Source organism: Salmo salar, chromosome 04 (genome assembly GCF_965601325.2).
Source record: "Salmo salar chromosome 04, fSalSal1, whole genome shotgun sequence".
Lineage (NCBI taxonomy): Eukaryota > Metazoa > Chordata > Actinopteri > Salmoniformes > Salmonidae > Salmo > Salmo salar.
This window is the reverse complement of record NC_138294.1, coordinates 73,459,019-73,485,267: the sequence shown is the minus strand read 5'-3', so window position 1 is coordinate 73,485,267 and position 26,249 is coordinate 73,459,019. Positions and strand designations below refer to the sequence as shown.

General features: G+C 43.4%; 1 protein-coding gene across 4 annotated transcripts in view; it reads left to right on the top strand.

Annotated features, from left to right (window-relative positions):
- Positions 1–8,396, top strand: part of LOC106603716 (cullin-5) — a 29,304-nt gene extending 20,908 nt beyond the window's left edge. For 2 of the 4 annotated variants that reach the window (XM_014197739.3, XM_014197737.3), the window contains exons 12-19: positions 174–306; positions 1,898–2,029; positions 2,106–2,229; positions 2,767–2,942; positions 3,036–3,197; positions 6,101–6,219; positions 6,429–6,552; positions 6,768–8,396. In XM_014197739.3, coding sequence (XP_014053214.1) covers positions 174–306; positions 1,898–2,029; positions 2,106–2,229; positions 2,767–2,942; positions 3,036–3,197; positions 6,101–6,219; positions 6,429–6,552; positions 6,768–6,962 — 1,165 coding nt within the window. In that variant the 3' untranslated portion in view covers positions 6,963–8,396. Of the gene's footprint in view, positions 1–173; positions 322–1,897; positions 2,030–2,105; positions 2,239–2,766; positions 2,943–3,035; positions 3,198–6,100; positions 6,220–6,428; positions 6,553–6,767 lie in introns of all 4 variants that reach the window. The other 2 variants (XM_082974711.1, XM_082974712.1) reach the window with 1 other exon arrangement.
- Positions 8,397–26,249: the final 17,853 nt, after the last annotated feature.

The window sequence follows — 26,249 nt, the reverse complement described above, 5'->3', positions numbered from 1 at the left end:
GAATGCTCCCACAGTTTGTGACGTTGCACTTGATAAAACTGCTTTTAGTGTTTTCACAACTTAAATCATTTTTTTCAACTCTACTTCTGAACTGTTAATTGCTTCATTAGTTAATGAGTGAACGTGTGTGTTTACAACACTGCTCTACTTCCTCTGTGCTGTCTGTCTGTCAGGGTGGGTCTGAAGACCCAGCCGGAGTCAAAGTGTCCAGAACTGCTGGCCAACTACTGTGACATGCTGCTGAGGAAAACCCCGCTCAGCAAGAAACTCACCTCCGAGGAGATCGAGGCCAAGCTCAAGGAAGTGGTACGTGGATGGGAGGTGTGTGTGTGTAATGATATGCAAGCTTTCCATATGGCTACAGCAACACTCAGATGCATTAACACAGATTAAATTGTACACTTCCTTCGGAAAGTATTCAGACCCCTTAACATTTTGTTACGTTACTGCCTTATTCTAGAATGTACGAAATCGTTTCCCCCCCTCATCAATCTACACACAATACCCCTTAATGACAAAGCAAAAACAGGTTTGTATACATTTTTGCTAATAAAAAAATATCACATTTACATAAGTATTCAGACCCTTTACTCAGCACTTTGTTGAAACACCTGGCTGCGATTACAGCCTCGAGTCTTCTTGGGTATGACGCTACAAGCTAGGCACACCTGTATTTGGGGAGTTTCTCCCATTCTTCTCTGTAGATCCTCTCAAGCTCTGTCAAGTTGGATGTGGTGCGTTGCTGCACAGCTATTTTCAGGTTTCTACGGAGATGTTCGATCGGGTTCAAGTCCGGGCTCTGACTGGGCCACTCAAGGACATTCAGAGACTTGTCGCGAAGCCACTCCTGCGTTGTCTTTGCTGTGTGCTTAAGGTCATTGTCCTGTTGGAAGGTGAACTTTCGGCCCAGTCTGAGAACCTGCTCCAGAGCGCTCAGGACTTCATCAAGGATCTCTCTGTACATTGCTCAGTTCATCTTTGCATCGATCCTGACTAGTCTCCCATTCCCTGCCGCTGAAAAATATCCCCACAGCATGATGCTGCCACCACCATGCTTCACCGTAGGGATGGTGCCAGGTTTCTTCCAGACGTGACGCTTGGCATTCAGGCCAAAGAGTTCAATCTTGGTTTCGTCAGAACAGAGAATCTTGTTTCTCATGGTGTGAGAGTCTTTAGGTGCCCTTTGGCAGATCAGTGCCTTGACACAATCCTGTCTCGGACCTCTACGGACAATTCCTTCGACCTCATGGCTTGGTTTTTGCTCTGACATGCACTGTCAACTGTGGGACCTTTTTATATAGACAGGTGTGTTCCTTTCCAAATCACTTTTTAGAATAAGGCTGTAATTTAACAAAATGTGGAACAAGATAAGGGGTCTGAATACTTTCCGAAGGCGCTTTATGACGTACATCATTGTCTGTTTTTGTTTGTCAAAAGTACATCTCAAGTCAACAATTTTTCAGGTGAGTTTATCTGTGAAGACTGACCGTATATTTGTTTTGTCAGACAAACATCATCCCTTGTCATTCATGCAGCAACAGATGACTGCCATTAAAAAAACATTTGTCTCCATCCCAAATTTTCAGACACAAAATCAAAGTGTATATGTGGCCTTAGGTTGAGGAGAGCGTCTATCATGTTGCTTCGCCTATCCGGTTTTCTTCTGATCTGCAAACGCTTAAACGTTTGTCCCGTCCAAAGAACAATTTTAGCTGGGTCGTGTTCATTAGACCTCAAACCTGAAGAAAATGGACTGAAACAGGGAGGGACTACTTAAACTTGTCCAATAAAAAAACACTTTTCCATTGCAAAACATTTTGCTACGGTGTGCAGTAATGAATACTCTGATTGCACAATGGTGTTCTGTGTGTGTGTGTGTGTGTGTGTTATCCTGCAGTTGCTGGTGTTGAAGTATGTGCAGAACAAAGACGTGTTCATGCGCTACCACAAAGCCCATCTGACACGACGCCTCATCCTGGACATCTCCGCCGACAGTGAAACCGAGGAGAACATGGTGGAGTGGCTCAGGGTATGACCTATGCGTGTGTGTGAGTGACTAGCTACAATTACACCACTTCTCCAATTACCTCTAACCTTGCTTACAGGAAGTAGGCATGCCTGCAGACTACGTGAATAAGCTGGCCCGGATGTTCCAGGACATCAAGGTGTCCGAGGATCTCAACCAGAACTTCAAAGAGTGTCACAAATACAACAAGCTGGCCCTATCAGGTAAACCAGGTAGCTGTATTTACCTAATTTAATATCTATGCCATTTAGCAGACACTTTTATCCAAAACAACTTACAACGGTGAATGCATAAATGTTTGTATTGCTGGCCCTAGCTGGAATCGAATCCGTGTACCTGTACGTTTGGGTGTTTGGTGTAGGTGGCTGGATTAGACCTAGTGAAAAGTTATACAAATGCTATTGATACAGTCCTGTTTGGGATTCTGCTTTTAGTTTGGACTATTGGGACTATTCCACTGACTCCGTTGTACCAGAAAAAAGCACAGCTCAAGTACTTGAAAGTGCATATTATAGAATGAAACAGAAAACTAGAATGGACATAAGCTTTTAGCAACTTGCCAAAAAATGCCGGCCATCTTAGTCAGGGAATCGGTCATTCTAGAAACAAATATATTGTTTAAAACAATGAATAAGTAGTTATACTAGTATATGATGTATCTCTATGGTGTATATATTACACATAATGGATTTGAACTCGTGTGTATTTCCTTTCTCCCCCTTCCTTCCCCTCTTGTGCAGCGGACTCTGTCAACATCAAGATCCTGAATGCCGGGGCGTGGTCTCGAAGCTCAGAGAAGGTGTTTGTGTCACTGCCCACTGAGCTGGAGGATCTGATCCCCGAGGTGGAGGACTTCTACAAGAAGAACCACAGCGGCAGGAAACTGCACTGGCACCACCTCATGTCCAATGGCATTGTGAGTGTAGCGCATGTAGCAGGCACCCTCCTCTCTGTCCAGACCCTAGAGATCCTATAATTCATTCTATGTTCTCTGTGTAATTCTATCCAGATCACATTTAAGAACGAAGTGGGACAGTACGACCTGGAGGTGACCACCTTCCAGCTGGCCGTGCTGTTTGCCTGGAACCAGAGGCCCCGGGAGAGGATCAGCTTTGAGAACCTCAAGCTGGCCACGGAGCTGCCTGACGCTGAGCTCCGACGCACCCTATGGGTAAGGCACGGTGTCAATGGATAGATAAGAGGTCAAAGGGTCCGTTATCGCAAGGATTAGGGATGCAAGATTCCTCTAACATTCCCAAAATTACCATGTTTTCCCGAAATCTTAGTTGAAGGAATTCCATATTTGTTGCATATTTCTGCTTGATTCCTGCAATCTTCCAACTAGGTTTACTGGGAAAGTTACTAGAAAAAAAACTTCTGCTAACCACAGCGTTTTATTGATTTGATATGCAACAAACACTAAAGTTTAAAGGAATCTCCACACACTCAGGATCAATGCACAATTTAAAATGTACTCTATATGCACACAAGTATGTGGACACGCTATTTCTGCCACACCCCTTTTTGTCCTGCTAGAGCTGCCCGGTCAACTGTAAGTGCTGTTATTGTGAAGTGGAAAACGTGTAGGAGCAACAAAAGCTCAGCTGCGAAGTGGTAGGCCACACAAGCTCACAGAACGGGACCGCAGAGTGCTAAAGCGCATTTCGTCAATCCTCGTTTGACCTCACTACTGAGTTCCAAACTGCCTCTGGAAGCAACGTCAGCACAATGTTTGTCGGGAGCTTCATGAAATGGGTTTCCATGACCGAGCAGCCGCACACAAGCCTAAGATCACCATGCGCAATGCCCAAGCGTTGGCTAGAGTGGTGTGAAGCTCGCCGCCATTGAACTCTGGAGCAGTGAAAACACATTCTCTGGAGTGATGAATCACGCTTCACCATCTGCCTTAATCCATAGGGCCAATTGTAAAGTTTGGTGGAGGAGGAATAATGGCCTGGGGCTGTTTTTCATGGTTCAGGCTAGGCCCCTTAGTTCTGGTAAAGGGACATCTTAATGCTACAGCATACAATGACAATCTAGATGATTCTGTGCTTCCAGCTTTGCGGCAACAGTTTGGGGAAGGCCCTTTCCTGTTTCTTCAGCATGACAATGCCCCCGTGAACAAAGCGAGGTCCATGCAGAATTGTTTTGTTGACCGGTGTGGAAGAACTTGACTGGCCTGCACAGAGCCCTGACCTCAACCCCTTCGAACACCTTTGGGATGAATTGGAATGCCGACTGCGAGCCAGGCCTAATCGCCCAACATCAGTGCCTGACCTCACTAATGCTCTTGTGGCTGAATGGAAGCAAGTCCCTGCAGAAATGTAAGAACATCTAGTGGAAAGCCTTCCCAGAAGAGTGGAGGCTGTTTTTAGCAGCAAAGGGGAGACCAACTCCATATAAATTCCCATGATTTTGGAATGAGATGTTTGACAAGCAGGTGTCGTGGTGGCTAATTTCTGCATTACCAAATGAGGAGAGTTAAACACACCACTCCGAGTTAACTACATCTTTAATAATTAAGATACTTTTGCAAAAGCACTTGACCTTCAATAATGCACTCTCTTGAATGAACCATTGAATAAGGTGATTACACAATGGCTACAGAGATATTTTATAGCAAAGATACACCCCCTTCAACGTACATTGACAAACCACAGATACATAGAATGGGTCACAAAGGTTAAGTTTTGTATGACGGATATCCATAAAAAACAGCAGGCAGTAACTGATATATCAACAGGGTTCATTGTATAGCCCAGTATCTGGTCCCCTTAGGACCGTCCCTCCCTGGTACTTCATAGAACAAAAACACAATTTCATCCAATGGCATATATCAATTGTCAACTCTAGATACTCCCATCTCAAGCAAACCCCCTCTTGACCCCACTCCTGGACAGGCTCGCTGGGGGGAGTGAGCTTCTAGGCCATATACTATCACAGGATAAGTGCGAGATCTAAGAGGACACAATTCCCAGACACTACCATAAACCTCCCCACAATAAAGAAAAGGAGGGAGTGACTTGCTCACAGACTTTGTGGAGACAAGTCATTGGTTCCCCATTAATCACGCCATCCCTTCACATGGTTTAAGAATAGGTAAAGACATATTCACATAATAAAGACAAGTCTGACCTCTCCCCTCTCTGGGCCCCAAGTGACTGAGCCCCAGCTAAGGGAAACGTGCAACTGAAACATACCAGAGTCCAAAGGACACTTTCTAATGACAAGTAATGACAACTATCTCACATAAGCATACTAATAAAACATCTTAATTATCTATGTTACCCAACTAATTCTTATTCATCCACGACAGTGTCCACATACTTTTGGTCATGTAGTGTATTGAGCTTTTAGTCGTCAGACCATCAGAGCAGAAATAAACACAATAACAGAGGCAACACACAGGCAACGTGCGTCAATGCAATCAGACATGATGAGCAACACCTGTGTACAAAAACAAACACCAGGAGACATTTTATTGTTTTAGTATATATTTTTTACATTTTCCTTATTTAAATGAAATGTTTGCATAAACACTTAACAGGGGTTCATACCAGGAGAAGCCTCAAAGGAAACATATTAGAGCATGACCCTCATGTCTAAATCATCATTAAGCCCTGATGGATGTGAAGTGCCAAGCATAGAAATCCAAAAGAGTTCCCTTTGGTACAGCTTTTTGTCAGTGTTCCTTCCTCTAGGTGAAGGTTCAACTTTTTCAATACCCTGAAAATGTAAAGAGGAGACAATGTGCACATGTATTGAAGTGGCAGGCAACAGGGTAATTTTCATCATTATGCCTGATGGTGTTCTTATGTACACTAATTCTTTGCTTAAGGCACCTAGAGGTTTTCCCATATTCAACAAACACACCCTGAAGCTCCTCTGCAGATTCCATATGACCATAACTATTAGTACTTTTTAAAAGCATTTTTCATCGACTGTTAACTGCTATGTCTCAACCTTCTAAACTCCTCACAGCTAATTGTTTTTATTTTTTTATTACACATTTAAGTGCACTGACTAGTCTCTCCTCCTTACCTCTTTCTATTTCTCTCTCTCTTTTTCCTCCAGTCCCTGGTAGCGTTCCCCAAGCTAAAGCGGCAGGTGTTGTTCTACGACCCCGTGGTGGGCTCGCCCAAAGACTTTGCTGAGGGCACACTCTTCTACGTCAACCAGGAGTTCTCACTAATGTAAGTGTTCTGTAATGTAAGTGTTGGCTAATATAAGTGTTCACTAATCTATGTGTGACCGGCTGGGGTTTGCAACCAGGCTTTCCACCGCCACGCCACAGAGATTACTCTTTGGGGTGGCTTTACTTATCTTACAGGTTGAATTTGAAGTTGGAGGTTGTCATGCATCTTATACATGGCACAAAAATAAATAGTGTGTCTGTTTTCAGAAAAAACTCCAAGGTCCAAAAGAGGGGGAAGATCAACCTGATTGGCCGGCTTCAGCTCACCACAGAGCGAATGAGGGAGGAGGAGAATGAGGGAATTGTCCAGCTCAGGATATTGAGAACGCAGGTACTATATAAGGGCTTCCTATTGACAGGTCATCATTGCAAATAAGAATTTTGGGATTTCTCACGTCCTCCCTCCTCGTCGTCTTCTCAACGCACATTGGGGCAGAAGATCTGAGGTTTCGCCCCTTGCTCTTCTCCTCCAATACATTTAGAGGAGGCAAGGAGGGTGATATTCAGTTGAGATTCACTCTCTCTCCCTTGTCACTCCCTTTCCAGGAGGCCATCATCCAGATCATGAAGATGAGGAAGAGGATCACCAACGCCCAGCTGCAGACGGAGCTGGTGGAGATCCTCAAAAACATGTTCCTACCCCAGAAGAAGATGATCAAGGAGCAGATGGAGTGGCTCATCGAGCACAAGTACATCAAGCGCGACGAGACTGATCTCAACACCTTCCTCTACATGGCGTAGCGGTGTTGACAACGTGTAACTGTGGTGACAACGTGTAACTGTGGTGACTTTGGGGGTTCTTCATCAGGCCTGATGGACAATAGAATATTTTTAGGCCCGACCTTCTTTGGAAAAAAATATCTTTGGTTCGTGAGGGTTCAAGCCTGATGGACAATAGAATATTTCCAGGCTGACCTCCCTTTGATAAACAAATGATCTGTTGCATGGGGAAATGCAGACTTGATTTATGACAGAGTTACAGAAATGTATAAAAGGAGGAGTTTGCGTGGGGAAATTAAAGGGTAAGAAAGAAAATGAGTTTGAGCTTCTCAGCGGGAGTCGACACCCACTGAGTTTTCAGTTGTCGTTTTTGGCTAGAAGGCGTTTCCTAGTCTGTAGACGGGACATGGTTGGTGGTTGTGAAAGGTCTCTGTTGCAATGCGTCCTCCTCCCTGTCGACAAACCACCACACAAACCACACCCCCTCTCCCACCCCATCCATGAACACCCCACCACCATTGGAGTACCATTGGTTGGTGGTGGGTATCTCTAACGACATGGCAAGAAATAGGAAAAGCGTTAGAAGAAGCTCCGTTTCCCTCCATATCTAAAGTCCAAGTTTTGAGCCAGGCCAACACTATTCACCGGACCTCTTCAACAGAACGAGTTGTGTCCCCTGGAAGCTGTCTGTGGCCACTGGTGGTGACAAACAAAGCACTAAAGACAATGACTCTCTCTGCTGTCACATATGTGACGCCGTTCTTGGACATTCAGGGTTGGTTTCCCAGGCCCAGACTAAGACTAGTCCTGGGTTTAAAAAATATTTCTCAATAGATTATCTCCATTGAAAGTGCACTTTAGTCCAGAACGAGGCTTATCCTGGGTCGGGGAAACCTTCTCAACAGTATGTTATATTTCAGAAACTGTTTTCACAAAAGAGACAGATTGTGGACTATTAGTTCCCAGTTCCAAATCGACCCCAAGCATTCTACCCCGATAGACTTGATGGAGCTCTATCAGAAGGCAAGGTGGAGTCATCACCATATTGGTGGTCGCTCGTATTCAATCTCTTCAGATCTACAGGAAGAGTTTAAGCATAGCTGTTAGCGGTCGTTTTAGAATTAGGCCAATGTCACCCTTTCCGGATCTTTACCCCTCATCTCTGCAGGCTGCCTGAGCTAAGCATCTGGGGGAAGAGGGGTCCGTGTGTATTATATGGTAATAACTACCTCTGATCCAGAGCGTTTAAGTACAGCTTGCTGATGCTGAACTTGCACGGCATTAGCAAGTCACACATAAACACCCTGGACCAGAGCTAGGCAATAGCCAGAACCATATATAAAGTTTTGTTTATATATAACCCTCTGACGGTAACTACTACAATACAGAGCTAAAGGAGTGTACATAAAGATGTTAATAATGAGATGATGAAATAAACAGCACCTTATTATAAAACGTTGTATGAACTTGTAATTCGACCCTGGGCTACTTCCCAAATCAGGTAAAACTTTCAGATAACTGTTTAATTTTCTGGCATATGCTAGTCGCTGTCCATTGTTGCTGTGTGGCACTGACTTTACTAATTCCGATTCCACCGCTGTCCATTTGAGTGGTGCTGAATCTCTGATTTGCGGAGGTTGCAGCTGGTTTGTAAAGAAAGCTGATGTTTAGTACTAGTATGGCAGGGTGGGTGAGGCATTTGGCAAATGGAGTCCTTTGAAAAGATTGAGGGAAGTTATGGGTAACTCATTTATCATGCTTTGTGAACTGAAATGCCTCCCTACCGCAGGTTCAAATCATCTGTGTGCAACATGGTGGGTGTACCCTAAACCTAGACAACAATACTACAGGTAACATGACTATATATGGCCGGGAGTGCGTCCTAATAATCGCTTTCCTCCTGAAGTGTGCACTCGTTCACTACTCGACACAAATGTAAAAGCATTTGATTGGCTCTAGAGGGAGTTTGCATAGACCAGTAATGTCCATTCAAATCCATGAAGGGAAGTGAACAAGTGCACACTTCGGGAGAAAGGAGCGCTATTTGGGATACTACCTTGGTCCATCGGTTTATACCAGTCCATTTCTTCTTGGTGTTCTTAACTGTTGCACATCGTAGTCACTTGAGTGTAACAAACAATTTCCAATTCAGGGATTTAATTTCTTAGTAATTCTCATCCATTGCATATATCCGACATGACCAATACCTTATTGAAGACATTTCCCGCATAATGTTTTCAGACTGAGGACACTGCGTAGGCGAATAAGCCTGCATAATAAGATTGGCACTTGGATGGTGGGTTCAGCTTTGTTCTCAGCTTTGTTTCCCTCGGCCACCACGGCATAATTGCATACTCATCGCACGGGAAATAATGTACAGTATCGTATTTAAGTGTGTGTGGGGGGGAGACACCGACGCCGCACATGCTCAGTCCGCAGCTCAGCCTGCTGCTCCTCGTAGGCTCCTCCCTGGCGTGCGCGAGAGGAGACCGAGATCCGCAAGCGGTTCAGAGGGGGGGGTGCGTCGCGCAGGCAGGACCGAGGAGGAATCACCACAGCCCCGGCCGGGACTGCCAGACCCGACCCGCTGGATCCCTGGAGGAACGGAGAGAACACGTCGCCCAAGGGAGAGGAGCTCTGTTCAGGTAACAGTGGAAAACAACACCGCCTCAGTCGCATTAGGGACCTCAGGTGCCGCTGTTGTAATCCGCGCAATACGCGTTGATGGCTGTGTGGTGAAGAGGGGATGGGGTGACTGCGACTGTGGTTGGAACGAAAATACAGTAGATTAGGCATGCGAGCTGCTGTCGCGACGTGTGTTGTCCTCAAAGCACGGGAGATACGCGAGACAGGATCCCATTTACGCCTCGCCGAGCCGCATTCAGTTCACTAAGCGTTCCGCTCGAGGGGGCAATTTGACCGGTCGCGTGCTGTGGGCTACCGCGCGCGACGGAAGCTGTGCATGATGTTCTTACCAGCCAGGGTTTGCGCTGTCCACAATAGGCGACAGAATAACAACATATTATCCCATAAAATAATAGCCTATCCCTGTAGTTGAAGTAGCCTACTGCAACCGTGATTTCTAGCTACAATTTGCCATTGCTGCTGTAAAACCCTATTTTCTTTTTTATGCCATCCAGCAGGGCTCGCACCGGAGTGGCGCTTTATTTGACAATCGAGTTATTTCAGACTGCATTGCTAGCTTGCTCCTCCGGAGATGCGATGACCAAGTTGGGAATTGTCGGATTTTGAGACCAATACCCACGCGCCTCCCATCGTCTCCCTTAGCTACCAGAAGCAGCTGCTCCCAAAGTATAAGCTTATTGTTATAATTGTAATGGTCTACACCGAAAATCTTAAACATGAACAGTTACATACAGACTTGAGTAAATGCCCTACTGTTATTGGCAGATTTATATCAATGGCCAGATCTAATGCAGAACATCAACAGTCCTTTGAAAAAGAAGAAATATCTACTATAAACCTGACTGCCTTAAATTGTAATGCTATTCATTTATCAAACCATATGTCATCTGACAGATGTTGATTCTTAATTGCTGATTCTTATATGTAGGTCTATGTGAAACCATATACTGGATGAAAGCTCTCTCTCATGTAAGTAGCCAATCTTTCCAATAATGCACTCTTACTAATTAATCATATAGGCAAGCCTTTTAGTTATAAACAATTATGGCGCCTTAGTTACAAGATAATCCCATGGCTGGTGGTTTAGGAGTGACTGTTGAGGATGATGAAACATAACGTTCAGATAGAAATGTGTTGTTTAGAGCAGAACTTATTGTCTTTCAGATAGAAATAGGGAACCAAGTCTGCTCAATTCATTATTTTTCTATCTGCAACCTTCAGAACATTTAACATAACTGAATAAACCCCTGGTGTCAGATGCATGGATTGGCCAGCTAGTGGCTGGCTAAAGGATACCGCAGAGAGGAAGAAAGGATGGCATGATGCTGCTGGCTGGGATAGCCCTCCTCATAACACATTCATGGAGAGGGAGGGGCGAGGGGGAAGGCCCTGCCTGCCTGTGGTGCACCCCTCCACCAGCCAACCAGTGCAGATATCCTCTTAGTTGTTTTATTTCTTTCTCTCTGCGCTACCACAGTCAGGGATGGAAAGAGAGATTCCCCTATTTCTATCTCTCTGTACATTACCACACCACCAAAGAGAAAGAGAGGGATCTCCCTTCCCATTTCTCTTGCTCTCTCTCTCTCGTCCCACCCCTGTCTGTCTTTCGGTCTTTCTCGGTCTTGATGTTCTAATAGTCTATCAAATTAACCCTTGCAACGAGGAACTATATATGTGCGTTTTTCATTTTCACATGATTACTGATTTTGTTTATCAGGAGTTTATTGTAAAATAGAAATGTTCTGTACATGTCAGTTCATTGTTGTATGTAAAATCAAAATTCTGAATGATTCATATTGACTACAACTCAAAATATCAAGTGCATGGGACTATCTGCAAAAAGATGATTCTGCGATAATTGGCTTTAAAGTTCAATGTTGTATTCTCTTTAATTTAACAACATGATTTGGGGTATTTAGACTACTATGGTAGAGAACATTGAACAGAACAGGCCTATGCTAATAACTACATTTTGACAAAAATGCAGATAGAACCTTATAGTCCCAAGCTCTCTCTGTCATCACCAACATTTCCAAAACCGAGATAGGACTATATGGTTTTTCGTTGCAAAAACAAGATGGTACTTTGAAAAACGTGTTTCTGTATGAAGGTTAAATAAAAAATAAATGAAGAGTATTATAGTATAGGCCTAGTCCAGTTTGGAGGGATTTAGATGTTGTTTTTTTCATCTAGTTCCAAATCTGTTCTAAAGTTGTTCAAATCAAATTTTATTTGTCACATGCGCCGTACATAACAGGTGTAGACCTTACAGTGAAATGCTTAATTACCAGCCCTTAATAAATCCTCTACAGGATCGGTGTCCACCCTGCGGGATGGTTGAGCTAATGTAGGCTAATGTGATTAGCATGAGGTTGTAAGAAACCCCCCAAAATCCCAGGACATAGACATATCTGATATGGGCAGAAAGCTTAAATTCTTGTTAATCTAACTGCACTGTCCAATTTACAGTAGCTATTACAGTGAAATAATACCATGCTATTGTTTGAGGAGAGTGCACAATTATGAACTTGAAAATGTATGAATAAACAAACCAATTAGGCACATTTGGGCAGTCTCTATACAACAGTTTGAACAGATATTCAATGGTTCATTGGATCTGTCTAAAACTGTGCACATTCACTGCTGCCAACTAGTGACCAAAGTCTACATTGTGCCTGGGCTGGAATAATACATTATGGTCTTTCTCTTGCCTTTCAAAGATGAAGGTACAATTATAATTTTAATTTTTTAAACAAATGTTTTTTTCTTAGTGTTATCTTTTTACCAGATCTAATGTGTTATTCTCCTACATTAATTTCACATTTCCACACACTTCAAAGTGTTTCCTTTCAAATGGTATCAAGAACATGCATATCCTTGCTTCAGGTCCTGAGCTACAGGCATTTAGATTTGTGTATGTCATGTAAGCTGAAACTTGGAGAAAAAAAGGGGCAAATCCTTAAGAAAAATAAACTGCATTCTGGGTATCCATTTGATTAGCTGTTCAGGAGTCTTATGGCTTGGGGTTAGAAGCTGTTAAACCTTTTGGACCTAGACTTGGCGCTCCGGTACCGCCTGCTGTGCGGTAGCAGAGAGAACAGTCTATGACTAGGGTGGCTGGAGTCTTTGACAATATTTAGGGTCTTCCTCTGACACCGCCTGGTATATAGGTCCTGGATAGCAGGAAGCTTGGCCCCAGTGATGTACAAATTACCCTCTAATGCCTTGTGGTCGGAAGCCGAACAGTTGCCATACCAGGTAGGGATGCAACCAGTCCGGATGCTCTCGATGGTGCAGCTGTAGAACTTTTTGAGGATCTGGGGACCCATGCCAAATATTTTCAGTCTCCTGAGGGGGAATAGGTTTTGTTGTGCACTCTTCACGACTGTCTTGGTGTGTTTGAACTATGATAGTTTGTTGGTGATGTGGACACCAAGGAACTTGAAGCTCTCAACCTGCTCCACTGCAGCCCCGCCAATATTGGGGGCGTGCTCATTCCTCCTTTTCCTGTAGTCCACAATCATCTCCTTTGTCTTGGTCACTTTGAGGGAGAGGTTGTTATCCTGGCCCCACACAGCCAGGTCTCTGACCTCCTCCCTATAGGCTGTCTCATACTTGTCGGTGATAAGGCCTACCACTGTTGTATCGTCTGCAAACTTAATGATTGGTGTTGGAGTCGTGCCTGGCCGTGCAGTCATGAGTGAACAAGGATTACAGGAGGGGACTGAGCACACAACCCTGAGGGTCCCTCGTGTTGAGGATCAGCATGGCAGATGTGTTGTTACCTACCCTTACCACCTGGGGGTGGTCCGTCAGGAAGTCCAGGATCCCGTTAGAGGGAGGTGTTTAGTCCCAGGTTCCTTAGCTTAGTGATGAGCTTTGAGGGCACTATGGTGTTGAACGCTGAGCTGTAGTCAATGAATAGCATTCTCATGTAGGTGTTCCTTTTGTCCAGGTGGGAAAGGGCAGTGTGGAGTGCAATAGAGATTGCGTGATCTATTGGGGCGGTATGCAAATTGGAGTGGGTCTAGATAATGGTGTTGATGTGAACCATTACCAGCCTTTCAAAGCACTTCATGGCTACAGACGCGAGTGCCATGGGCCGGTAGTCATTTAGGCAGGTTACCTTAGTGTTCTTGGGCACAGGGACTATGGTGGTCTGCTTGAAACATGTTGGTATTACAGACTCAGTCAGGGACAGGTTGAAAATGTCAGTGAAGGCACTTGCCAGTTTGTCAGCGCATGCTCGGAGTGCACGTCCTGGTAATCCGTCTGGCCCTGCGGCCTTGTCAATGTTGACATGTTTAAAGGTCTTACTCACATCGGCTAAAGATAGTGTGATCACAGTCGTCCGGAACAGCTGATGCTCTCATGCATGCTTGTGTTGCTTACCTCGAGCGAGCATAGAAGTAATTTAGCTCGTCTGGTAGGCTCGTGTCACTGGCCAGCTCGCAGCCGTCCTTCCCTTTTTGTAGTCTGTAATAATTTGCAAGCCCAGCCACATCCGACGAGCATCGGAGCCGGTGTAGTATGATTCAATCTTAGTCCTGTATTGACTCTTTGCCTGTTTGATGGTTCGTCAGAGGGCATAGCAGGATTTCTTATAATCGTCCCGCTCCTTGAAAGCGGCAGCTCTATCCTTTAGCTCAGTGCAGCCTACCTGTAATCCATGGATTCTGGTTGGGGTATGTACATACAGTCACTGTGGGAACGACGTCCTCGATGCACTTATTGATAAAGCCAGTGACTGATGTGGTGTACTCCTCAATGCCATCGGAAGAATCCCGGAACATGTTCCAGTCTGAGATAGCAAAACAGTCCTGTAGTTTAGCATCTGCTTCATCTGACCACTTTTTTTATTGACCGAGTCACTGGTGCTTCCTGCTTTAATTTTTGCTTGTAAGCAGGAATAAGGAGGATAGAGTTGTGGTCGGATTTACCAAATGGAGGGCGAGGGAGAGCTTTGTATGCATCTCTGTGTGTGAGTAGAGGTGATCTAGAATTGTTTTCACTCTGGTTGCACATGTAACATGTTGATGGAAATTTGGTAGAACTTATTTAAGTTACCCTGCATTAAAGTCCCTGGCCACTAGGAGTGTCACCTCAGGATGAGTGTTTTCCTGTTTGCTTGTGGTGTTAGTGCCAGCATCGGTTTGTGGTAGTAAATAGACAGCTACGGAAAATATGGATGAAAACTCTTGGTAAATAGTGTGGTCTACAGCTTATCATGAGATACTCTACCTCAGCTGAGAAAAACCTCGAAACTTCCTTAATATTAGATTTTGTGCACCAGCTGTTGTTTACAAATATACACAGACCGTCACCCCTTGTCTTACTGGAGGTGGCTGTTCTATCTTGCTGATGCAGCGTAGACCCCGCCAGCTGAATGTTATTCATTTAGTCGTTCAGCCACGACTCATGAAACATAAGTTATTACAGTTTTTAATGTCCCGTTTGTAGAATATTTGCGAGCGTAGCTCATCTATTTTGATATCCAATGATTGTACGTTGGCTAATAGGATTTATGGTAGAGGCAGATTACCCACTCGCCGTTGGATCCTTATAAGGAACCCCGACCTACGTCCCCGATATCTCCGTCTCTTTGATGGGGATGTGGGCCTTGTCGTGTGTCTGAAGTAAATATTTTGTGTCCGACTCGTTAAAGAAAAAATCTTTGTCCAGCATGAGGTGAGTAATTTCTGTCCTGATATCTAGAAGAACTTTTTGGTCGTACGAGACGGTGGCAGAAGCATTATGTACAAAATAAGTTACAAATAACGCTAAAAAACACACACAATTGGCAGCCGTTTTACGGTCTCCTAACCATTTCCTCTGGCGCCATTGGAATGTTTTGTCAATGTTGAAACTGGTGATGTATGTTCTGGGACAGAAAATAGGCTTGTGGGCTTGCGGACTAAAGGGGTTCATTGTAGCTCGGCTAGGTAAGGGACTTCGCTGCATGGTCTGTGTATCTTTATTACAAGGTTCCGTAATATTACTGGTTTGTAGTAACCTTCCTCTTTTAAACTCATTTCATTCTCATAATAGTCTCGCCATGAAGGTGGTCATCACTGAGGGGAGAGGATGTGGTAGGGATGGTACTGTCTGCCTCTGTACTGCTGGTATGCATCTGATTTGAGCCAATAGATAAGTGAGATGGATTGGAATAAAATGCAGGTAGAGTAGCTTCCAGTCTTGACCAGAATATCACAGGTGATATGCTGTGGTGTTGGAGACTGTCTTGCTCTTGAAGTAAGCTTAGATGTGGAGAGGGAGGAGTGTGAAGGAGAGAGGGATTTTCTGTCTCTATAGCTGACTGTTCCAATATCCTCTTGTATATGTATTCTAAGAGCTCAGTGGGTCTGGGCAAATTAAATTTGCTCCTCCACAGTCTGAAGACTTGATTTGAAACAATCCCTGCTTGAATGCTGACCAAAATCTTCGCAAGGCTGATTCATTATGTTTACTTGTCATTGCAGTGTAAGAAATGTCTATCTTACTCTGCAGCAGTGGTAGATGCTAATAGAAACCGATCAGATAATTTTCTTAGGACCTCACTCACACATTGAACAGCTTTGATTTGAAACTCATGACTAGAGAGTTTTTGAAGGCTCTTGGTTGAGAGACTATGTGAAGATACAATAAAAACGTGTAGACATGTCTTCACATGGTGATGGGAACTCTGACAAGGCAATATCTTTCAGCTGAGAAAGAATGCCACCTACAAACTGGCTGACCTCAACGAAAACATCAGATCTTCTCCTTCCAGCTGTGGAGGAGCAAGGTTCATTTGACGTCTCACATCACATGAGATCTGGATCATTGAATTACCTTATCCCCTCTATTAGCCCAGAGAAGTTTGGAATTGTTGCTGACACCCCTTCATAGAGTTTCTTCATCACTGGAACTTGGCAAGTGAAGTTCACTGGATGGTGTCAGAACGAGATGCCTGCATACAATCATTAGCTTGTGCACTAATTACGCTGCTGATGGGCTTGACCAGGAATCCACTCACTGTTTGTGTGGCATTTCTCTTGATGTCTTCACTAGATATTGTTTTGATAGACAGACTGGTCGAAGATACTTTGGCCTTACTGCTGATAATGTCACTGGGACTTTGAGCTGACAACCATAACTTTACTGGTGATGGGACCCTGGAGAAATTAGTCTCTAAAATATTGTCTGCTCTCATGCTTATCAGGGCCTCAAATCAAATCAAATTTATTTATATAGCCCTTCGTACATCAGCTGATATCTCAAAGTGCTGTACAGAAACCTAGCCTAAAACCCCAAACAGCAAGCAATGCATGTGAAAGAAGCACGGTGGCTAGGAAAAACTCCCTAGAAAGGCCAAAAACCTAGGAAGAAACCTAGAGAGGAACCAGGCTATGACGGGTGGCCAGTCCTCTTCTGGCTGTGCCGGGTGGATATTATAACAGAACATGGTCAAGATGTTAAAATGTTCATAAATGACCAGCATTGTCAAATAATAATAATCATAGTAGTTGTCGATGGTGCAACAAGCACGTCCGGTGAACAGGTCAGGGTTCCATAGCCGCAGGCAGAACAGTTGAAACTGGAGCAGCAGCACGGCCAGGTGGACTGGGGACAGCAAGGAGTCATCATGCCAGGTAGTCCTGAGGCATGTTCCTAGGGCTCAGGTCCTCCGAGAGAAAGAAAGAAAGAGAGAATTAGAGAGAGCATATTTAAATTCACACAGGACACCGGATAAGACAAGAGAAATACTCCAGATGTAACAGACTGACCCTAGCCGCCCGACACATAAACTACTGCAGCATAAATACTGGAGGCTGAGACAGGAGGGATCAGGAGACACTGTGGCCCCATCAGATGAAACCCCCGGACAGGGCCAAACAGGCAGGATATAACCCCACCCACTTTGCCAAAGCACAGCCCCCACACCACTAGAGGGATGTCTCCAACCACCAACTTACCGTCCTAAGACAAGGCCGAGTATAGCCCACAAAGATCTCCGCCACGGCACAACCCAAGGGGGGGCGCCAACCCAGACAGGAAGACCACGTCAGTGACTCAGCCCACTCAAGTGACGCACCCCTCCCATGGACGGCATGGAAGAACACCAGTACGCCAGTGACTCAGCCCCTGTAATAGGGTTAGAGGCAGAGAATCCCAGTGGAGAGAGGGGAACCGGCAAGGCAGAGACAGCAAGGGCGGTTCGTTGCTCCAGCCTTTCCGTTCACCTTCACACTCCTGGGCCAGACTATACTTAATCATAGGACCTACTGAAGAGATAAGTCTTCAGTAAAGACTTAAAGGTTGAGACTGAGTCTGCATCTCTCACATGGGTAGGCAGACCATTCCATAAAAATGGAGCTCTATAGGAGAAAGCCCTACCTCCAACTGTTTGCTTAGAAATTCTAGGGACAATTAGGAGGCCTGCGTCTTGTGACCGTAGCGTACGTGTAGGTATGTACGGCAGGACCAAATCGGAAAGATGGGTAGGAGCAAGCCCATGTAATGCTTTGTAGGTTAGCAGTAAAACCTTGAAATCAGCCCTTGCCTTAACAGGAAGCCAGTGTAGGGAGGCTAGCACTGGAGTAATATGATCACATTTTTTGGTTCTAGTCAGGATTCTAGCAGCCGTATTTAGCACTAACTGAAGTTTATTTAGTGCTTTATCCGGGTAGCCGGAAAGTAGAGCATTGCAGTAGTCCAGCCTAGAAGTAACAAAAGCATGGATACATTTTTCTGCGTCATTTTTGGACAGAAAGTTTCTGATTTTTGCAATGTTACGTAGATGGAAAAAAGCTGTCCTTGAAACAGTCTTGATATGTTCTTCAAAAGAGAGATCAGGGTCCAGAGTAACGCCGAGGTCCTTCACAGTTTTATTTGAGACGACTGTACAACCATCCAGATTAATTGTCAGATTCAACAGAAGATCTCTTTGTTTCTTGGGACCTAGAACAAGCATCTCTGTTTTGTCCGAGTTTAAAAGTAGAAAGTTTGCAGCCATCCACTTCTTTGTCTGAAACACAGGCTTCTAGCGAGGGCAATTTTGGGGCTTCACCATGTTTCATTGAAATGTACAGCTGTGTGTCGTCCGCATAGCAGTGAAATTTAACATGTTTTCGAATGACATCCCCAAGAGGTAAAATATATAGTGAAAACAATAGTGGTCCTAAAACGGAACCTTGAGGAACACCGAAATTTACAATTGATTTGTCAGAGGACAAACCATTCACAGAGACAAACTGATATCTTTCCGACAGATAAGATCTAAACCAGGCCAGAACTTGTCCATGTAGACCAATTTGGGTTTCCAATCTCTCCAAAAGAATGTGGTGATCGATGGTATCAAAAGCGGCACTAAGATCTAGGAGCACGGTTACAGATGCAGAGCCTCGGTCTGACGTCATTAAAAGGTCATTTACCACCTTCACAAGTGCAGTCTCAGTGCTATGATGGGGTCTAAAACCAGACTGAAGCATTTGGTATACATTGTTTGTCTTCAGGAAGGCAGTGAGTTGCTGTGCAACAGCTTTTTCAATTTTTTTTGAAACGCAATAAAATGGTGGTCCGATAATCCAGGATTATGAGGAAAAAAATTAAAATCCACAACATTTATTCCATGGGACAAAACTAGGTCCCGAGTATGACTGTGGCAGTGAGTAGGTCCAGAGACATGTTGGACAAAACCCACTGAGTCGATGATGGCTCCGAAAGCCTTTTGGAGTGGGTCTGTGGACTTTTCCATGTGAATGTTAAAGTCACCAAAAATTAGAATATTATCTGCCATGACTACAAGATCCGATAGGAATTCAGAGAACTCAGTGAGGAACACTGCATATGGCCCAGGAGGCCTGTAAACAGTAGCTATAAAAAGTGAGTGAGTACGCTGCATAGATTTCATGACTAGAAGCTCAAAAGACGAAAACGTCATTGTTTTTTTCTTTGTAAATTGAAATTTGCTATCGTAAATGTTAGCAACACCTCCGCCTTTGCCGGATGCACGGGGGGTATGGTCACTAGTGTAACCAGGGGGTGAGTCCTCATTTAACACAGTAAATTCATCAGGCTTAAGCCATGTTTCAGTCAGGCCAATCACATCAAGATTATGATCAGTGATTAGTTCATTGACTATAACTGCCTTGGAAGTGAGGGATCTAACATTAAGTAACCCAATTTTGAGATGTGAGGTATCACAATCTCTTTCAATAATGGCAGGAATGGAGGAGGTCTTTATACTAGTGAGATTGCTAAAGCGAACACCGCCATTTTTAATTTTGCCCAACCTAGATCGAGGCACAGACACGGTCTCAATGGGGAAAGCTGAGCTGACTACGCTGACTGTGCTAGTGGCAGACTCCACTAAGCTGGCAGGCTGGCTAACAGCCTGCTGCCTGGCCTGCACCCTATTTCATTGTGGAGCTAGAGGAGTTAGAGCCCTGTCTATGTTCGTAGATAAGATGAGAGCACCCCTCCAGCTAGGATGGAGTCTGTCACTCCTCAACAGGCCAGGCTTGGTCCTGTTTGTGGGTGAGTCCCAGAAAGAGGGCCAATTATCTACAAATTCTATCTTTTGGGAGGGGCAGAAAACAGTTTTCAACCAGCGATTGAGTTGTGAGACTCTGCTGTAGAGCTCATCACTCCCCCTAACTGGGAGGGGGACAGAGACAATTACTCGATGCCGACACATCTTTCTAGCTGATTTACACGCTGAAGCTATGTTGCGCTTGGTGACCTCTGACTGTTTCATCCTAACATCGTTGGTGCCGACGTGGATAACAATATCTCTATACTCTCTACACTCGCCAGTTTTAGCTTTAGCTCAAGATTTTCAACCATGCGATCTCCCTCCCAAAAATGGTCATCTCAGTGAACGGTTGAGTTTCTAATTATAGTAATTTCAGCAAAATAACTGATTGCTGTTCTATTAAGCACCTGAATGTTTCCTTTCTTTTTGTACGATTTTCTTATAACATTTGAGTTTACAATACAACACATACACATACGAATGACAATATCACACAAACGTTAATTACATTACACCTGCCCAGGCCCACATGTGCACACCCCCATCTCCAGCGCCCGCATCACTCTCCGCCACATGGCCTCAAACTGCACCATTTTGTTTCTCTCCGCCGCTCACACACTTTGAACATTTAGATAATAATGCATTTGTCCTTTCCATTGTGTTAATGACAGATGATTGGTTGATTTAATAAAATAAATAATATAAAATCCAGTTTTTATGTATATGTTTTTCCAAGATTGATGAGAAAAGTATCGTCCAACCCATCAGGTATTTCACTGCACCCTCGTATGCCATGTCTTGAAATATGCAGACAGACGGATTCAAAGTAAATTGACATTGTATTACTTCTCACACCCAACTTTCTAACTCCACCCATAACTTTTGGACTATTTAACATTCCCAGAAGGCATGGATTATCGAGTCGTTGTTAGTTTTACACTTAAGATATGACTCTGCCGTTGTGCTGTAGAATTTGTGAATTTTGTCTCTTGTGTAATACATTCTATACATTAGTTTATACTGGGTTAAGCATATATATTTTAGTGAACTGTAATTTAGTTATGTTCCAACATTCCCTCAGTCTTGTGCCAATATCCATTATTTTTAAGTCTTGATTCCAATAGTTGTCAGTTGGATAAACTCTCTGCAAGGTTTCTTATAGCTTACCTATCAGCTGAAATATCATTTTTTGACTGAAATAGGATTCCCTCAAGATTGCTCTGATGTCCAAAGATTTCAAATCAAAATTGTGATATAAAACTTTTAAGTTGCTTGTATTTTAAAACATCTGCATTGGTCAATCCAAAATAGCTTTTTAATGCTTTCATGGAAATAAGTATTTCCTATTACCAAGTCATTTACCCTTTTTATGCCTTTAGTTTTCCATGTGGACCATTTATTGGTGAATTCTGAAAAGCTATCCAAGGATTGTTCCACAGGGGTTTTTAGGGAGTGATATTGGTTCTTGTAGAATATGTAAAATGTTCCATGTTATAGTGTTCTTAACTATGAAGTTGTTAATGTTCTTAGCTTTATCCTTTGAAAAAACAAAGATTCTGGGGATGAGCATATGTACCCATTGTTCCTCTTTAGTGCATGTAACACTATGTCGCAAGTAAAAGCCTTGGATGGCGAATCAATACAATCCAAGTTTGGAAGGTTAAAACCATCCTCAGACATAGGAAGATGTAAAACTTTCTTTTTTATTCTATGAGTTTTATTTGCCCATATAAAGTCTTATGACCGAATATACTTTTTTTAAATATTGTCTTTGGTGGGGTTGTTGGTTTTACCTAGAATAATTATAGAAACTTTGGGAGCCATGCCATTCTTATTTTATTTTATTTATTTCACCTTTATTTAACCAGGTAGGCTAGTTAAGAACAAGTTCTCATTTGCAACTGCGACCTGGCCAAGATAAAGCGTAGCAATTCGACACATACAACAACACAGAGTTACACATGGAATAAACAAAACATAGTCAATAATACAGTAGAACAAAAGAATACAAAAAGTATATATACAGTGAGTGCAAATGAGGTAAGTTAAGGCAATAAATAGGCCATGGTGGCGAAGTAATTACAATATAGCAATTAAACACGGGAACGGTAGATGTGCAGAAGATGAATGTGCAAGTAGAGATACTGGGGTGCAAAGGAGCAAGATAAATAAATAAATACAGTATGGGGATGAGGTAGGTAGATAGATGGGCTGTTTACAGATGGGCTATGTACAAGTGCAGTGATCTGTGAGCTGCTCTGACAGCTGGTGCTTAAAGCTAGTGAGGGAGATATGAGTCTCCAGCTTCAGAGATGTTTGCAGTTCGTTCCAGTCATTGGCAGCAGAGAACTGGAAGGAAAGGCAGCAAAAGTAGGAATTGGCTTTGGGGGTGACCAGTGAGCTATACCTGCTGGAGCGCGTGCTACGAGTGGGTGCTGCTATGGTGAACAGTGAGCTGAGATAAGGCGGGGCTTTACCTAGCAGAGACTTATAGATAACCTGTAGCCAGTGGGTTTGGTGACGAGTATGAAGCGAGGGCCAACCAACGAGAGCGTACAGGTCGCAATGGTGGGTAGGGTGTGGGGCTTTGGTGACAAAACGGATGGCACTGTGATAGACTGCATCCAGTTTGTTGAGTAGAGTGTTGGAGGCTATTTTATAGATGACATCACCGAAGTCGAGGATCGGTAGGATGGTCAGTTTTACGAGGGTATGTTTGGCAGCATGAGTGAAGGATGCTTTGTTGCGATATAGGAAGCCGATTCTAGATTTAATTTTGTATTGGAGATGCTTAATGTGAGTCTGGAAGGAGAGTTTACAGTCTAACCAGACACCCAGGTATTTGTAGTTGTCCATGTATTCTAAGTCAGAGCCATCCAGAGTAGTGATGCTGGACAGGCGAGCAGGTGCGGGCAGTGATCGATTGAATAGCATGCATTTAGTTTTACCTGCGTTTAAGAGCAGTTGGAGGCCATGGAAGGAGAGTTGTATGGCATTGAAGCTCGTCTGGAGGTTAGTTAACACAGTATCCAAAGAGGGGCCAGAAGTATACAGAATGGTGTTGTCTGCGTAGAGGTGGATCAGAGAATCAGCAGCAGCAAGAGCAACGTCATTGATGTATACAGAGAAGAGTCGGCTCGAGAATTGAACCCTGTGGCACACCCATAGAGACTACTAGAGGTCCAGACAACAGGCCCTCTGATTTGGCACACTGAACTCTATCAGAGAAGTAGTTGATAAACCAGGCGAGGCAATCATTTGAGAAACCAAGTCTGCCAATAAGAATGTGGTGATTGACAGAGTCGAAAGCCTTGGCCAGGTCGATGAATACGGCTGCACAGTAATGTCTCTTATCGATGGCGGTTATGATGTCGTTTAGGACCTTGAGCGTGGCTGAGGTGCACCCATGACCAGCTCTGAAACCAGATTGCATAGCGGAGAAGGTACGGTGGGATTTGAAATGGTCGGTAATCTGTTTGTTAACTTGGCTTTCGAAGACCTTAGAAAGACAGGGTAGGATGGATATAGGTCTGTAACAGTTTGGGTCTAGAGTGTCACCCCCTTTGAAGAGGGGGATGACCGCGGCAGCTTTCCAATCTTTGGGAATCTCAGACGATACGAAAGAGAGGTTGAACAGGCTAGTAATAGGGGTTGCAACAATTTCGGCAGATAATTTTAGAAAGAGAGGGTCCAGATTTTGCAGCTCTTTCAGAACATCAGCTATCTGGATTTGGGTGAAGGAGAAATGGTGGGGGCTTTGGCGGGATGCTGTGGAGGGTGCTGGAAAGTTGACCGAGGTATGGGGTAGCCAGGTGGAAAGCATGGCCAGCCGTAGAGAAATGCTTAAGAGATGCATTCTACCTGTTAGATTTATGGAAGATTTGTTCCATCGGTCTGCTGTCATATTGTTGAGTAATGGGATTGCTGTAGATCAAGGGCTATTCTCTTTCTTATTGCCATTATTTTGTTTTTTTCCCCACGTTAATTTTATATCCTGAGATTTTAGAGTGTCCTGAAAGTATTTTTAGCTGGGGTGCATTGAGGTTTCAATATTGGTCAGGTATATCAAGAGATTGTCTGCAAGTACATTTAGTTTATGTTCACCCATACTGATACCTGTTTATATTTGGGTCCTGTCTAATTCTTTCTGCAAGCGGTTCAATTGCACCTGAACATTTCCCATTGACGTTTATATAAACGTTGATTAATTATTAAATAATGATTAAGATGTGATGTTTAATGCAATTACAAGGTAAAATAACTTGAATGCTTCAGATGATGATGTCACTCAGAACCCAGACAGGCAGATGTGGAGACTGGGAGAAGTTCCTGTAGGATCAGAAGAGAAAGATCTGAGCAGTCATAATAGCAGGATCTAACCATATTTTCTAGTCTCATTTAAGGAGTGAATAAAGAGCCACAAGTAATTGGGGATTCAAATGGATTTGTTAAGGTGACTAGATCTCTAATTCACACACACAACTAGAAAATATTTCCAGAAGTTTAGTTGTCTAAAAGTATTTTATGCTAGTGGAAGAAGTAAGCACATGAATGACCTGCTCCATTAGAAGTGTCTGCCAGAAGGCTATCCAGTAAAACAAACACTTGTTACAAAGTAAAGATAATTATATTAATATTGTTAAATAGAAACATGTTTAGTATGCCTAACATTAGCCTATAGACCTGTTATTCAGATTTATCAACTTCTCTCCAATCAATTACATTTAGGCTTTAGGCCTATTAGCTGTTGATTGCAGCTGAACCATATACATGACCGTGTAAGTTCTTAAACCTTATATCCGAGCTCCAGCAATCTACCCATTTGTGCTTGTGTAGTGTGGGAGAGAGTAGGCGTGTGGCAGCATGGGGGGTTTTCCGCTGCAGTCACGATCGAGACTCCTCTGCACCATCTGTGTCACATTCGGCCTCCAACTGCAACCTCATCATTTCCACAGGTATTCAGCTGATAAATGTAATCAGTGAGTCTGAATTTAATCAGTTGCCTTCATCAATATTAGGGGTAGGCTTTTTATTTCATTATGACAATATCAAATGTAGGGTTTAACCATCAGTGAATAGGCTGTTGATGGCAGATGTTGGTGATGGTCTCCATGTGAAGTAGATTTTTAGCAGATGTGAACACCTCTGAAAAGCTAAATGAATAAAAAAATAATTGTGAGTAAGCATAGACATTTGTTTTCCAAAGGTCTGTATACTGTAGGTCAGGATCCATATTTATCAGGCGTCTCAGAGTAGGACTATTGGAAAGGTTCACAGCTCTGAGGGTGTAAGCCCTATGAGTCCGAAGGCTCTGGGTGCATCCCAAATGTCTCCCTATTCCCGATATAGTGTAGCTTTTATTGACCAGAGCCCATAGGGACTCTATAGAGAATAGGGTGCTGTTTAGGATGCACACTGAGTCCATAATTATCCATTCATATTATGAATAAATGGAGGGAAGCAGAGTGTGGGTTTAACAGTCAGATCTAGAAGTTGGGAGCTTTGATTGCCAGCTCAGGTGTTGTGCAGCTTATTCAGGTGTTGTGCAGCTTGTTTTTCGTAGTTTTTGCAAATATATTAAATGATATACATATCTAATTTACATAAGCATTCACACCCCTGAGTCAATACTTTGTAGAAGCACCTTTGGCAGCAATTACAGCTGTGAGTCTTTCTGGGTAAGTCTCTAAGAGATTTGTATTTATTAAGGATCTGCTGCCAAGGTAGCAGCTACTCTTCCTGGGGTCCAGAAACATTAAGGCAGTTACATTGAATTCAGAAAGTATTCAGACCCCTTGACTTTTTCCACATTTTGTTATATTACAGCCTTATTGTAAAATGTATTATTGTTTTTTCCCCCTCATCAATCTACACACAATACCCCATAATGACAAAGTAAATGCCAAGAGTATGCAAAGCTGTCATCCAGGAAAAGTGTGGCTATTTGAAGAATCTCAAATATAAAATATATTTTGATTTGTTTAACTTTTTTTTGTTACTACATGATTCCATATGTGTTATTTCATAGTGTTGATGTCTTCACTATTATTCTACAATGTAGAAAATAGTAAAAATAAAGAAAAACCCTTGAATGAGTAGGTGTTCTAAAACTTTTGACCGGTAGTGTGTGTAAAACATTACATTAC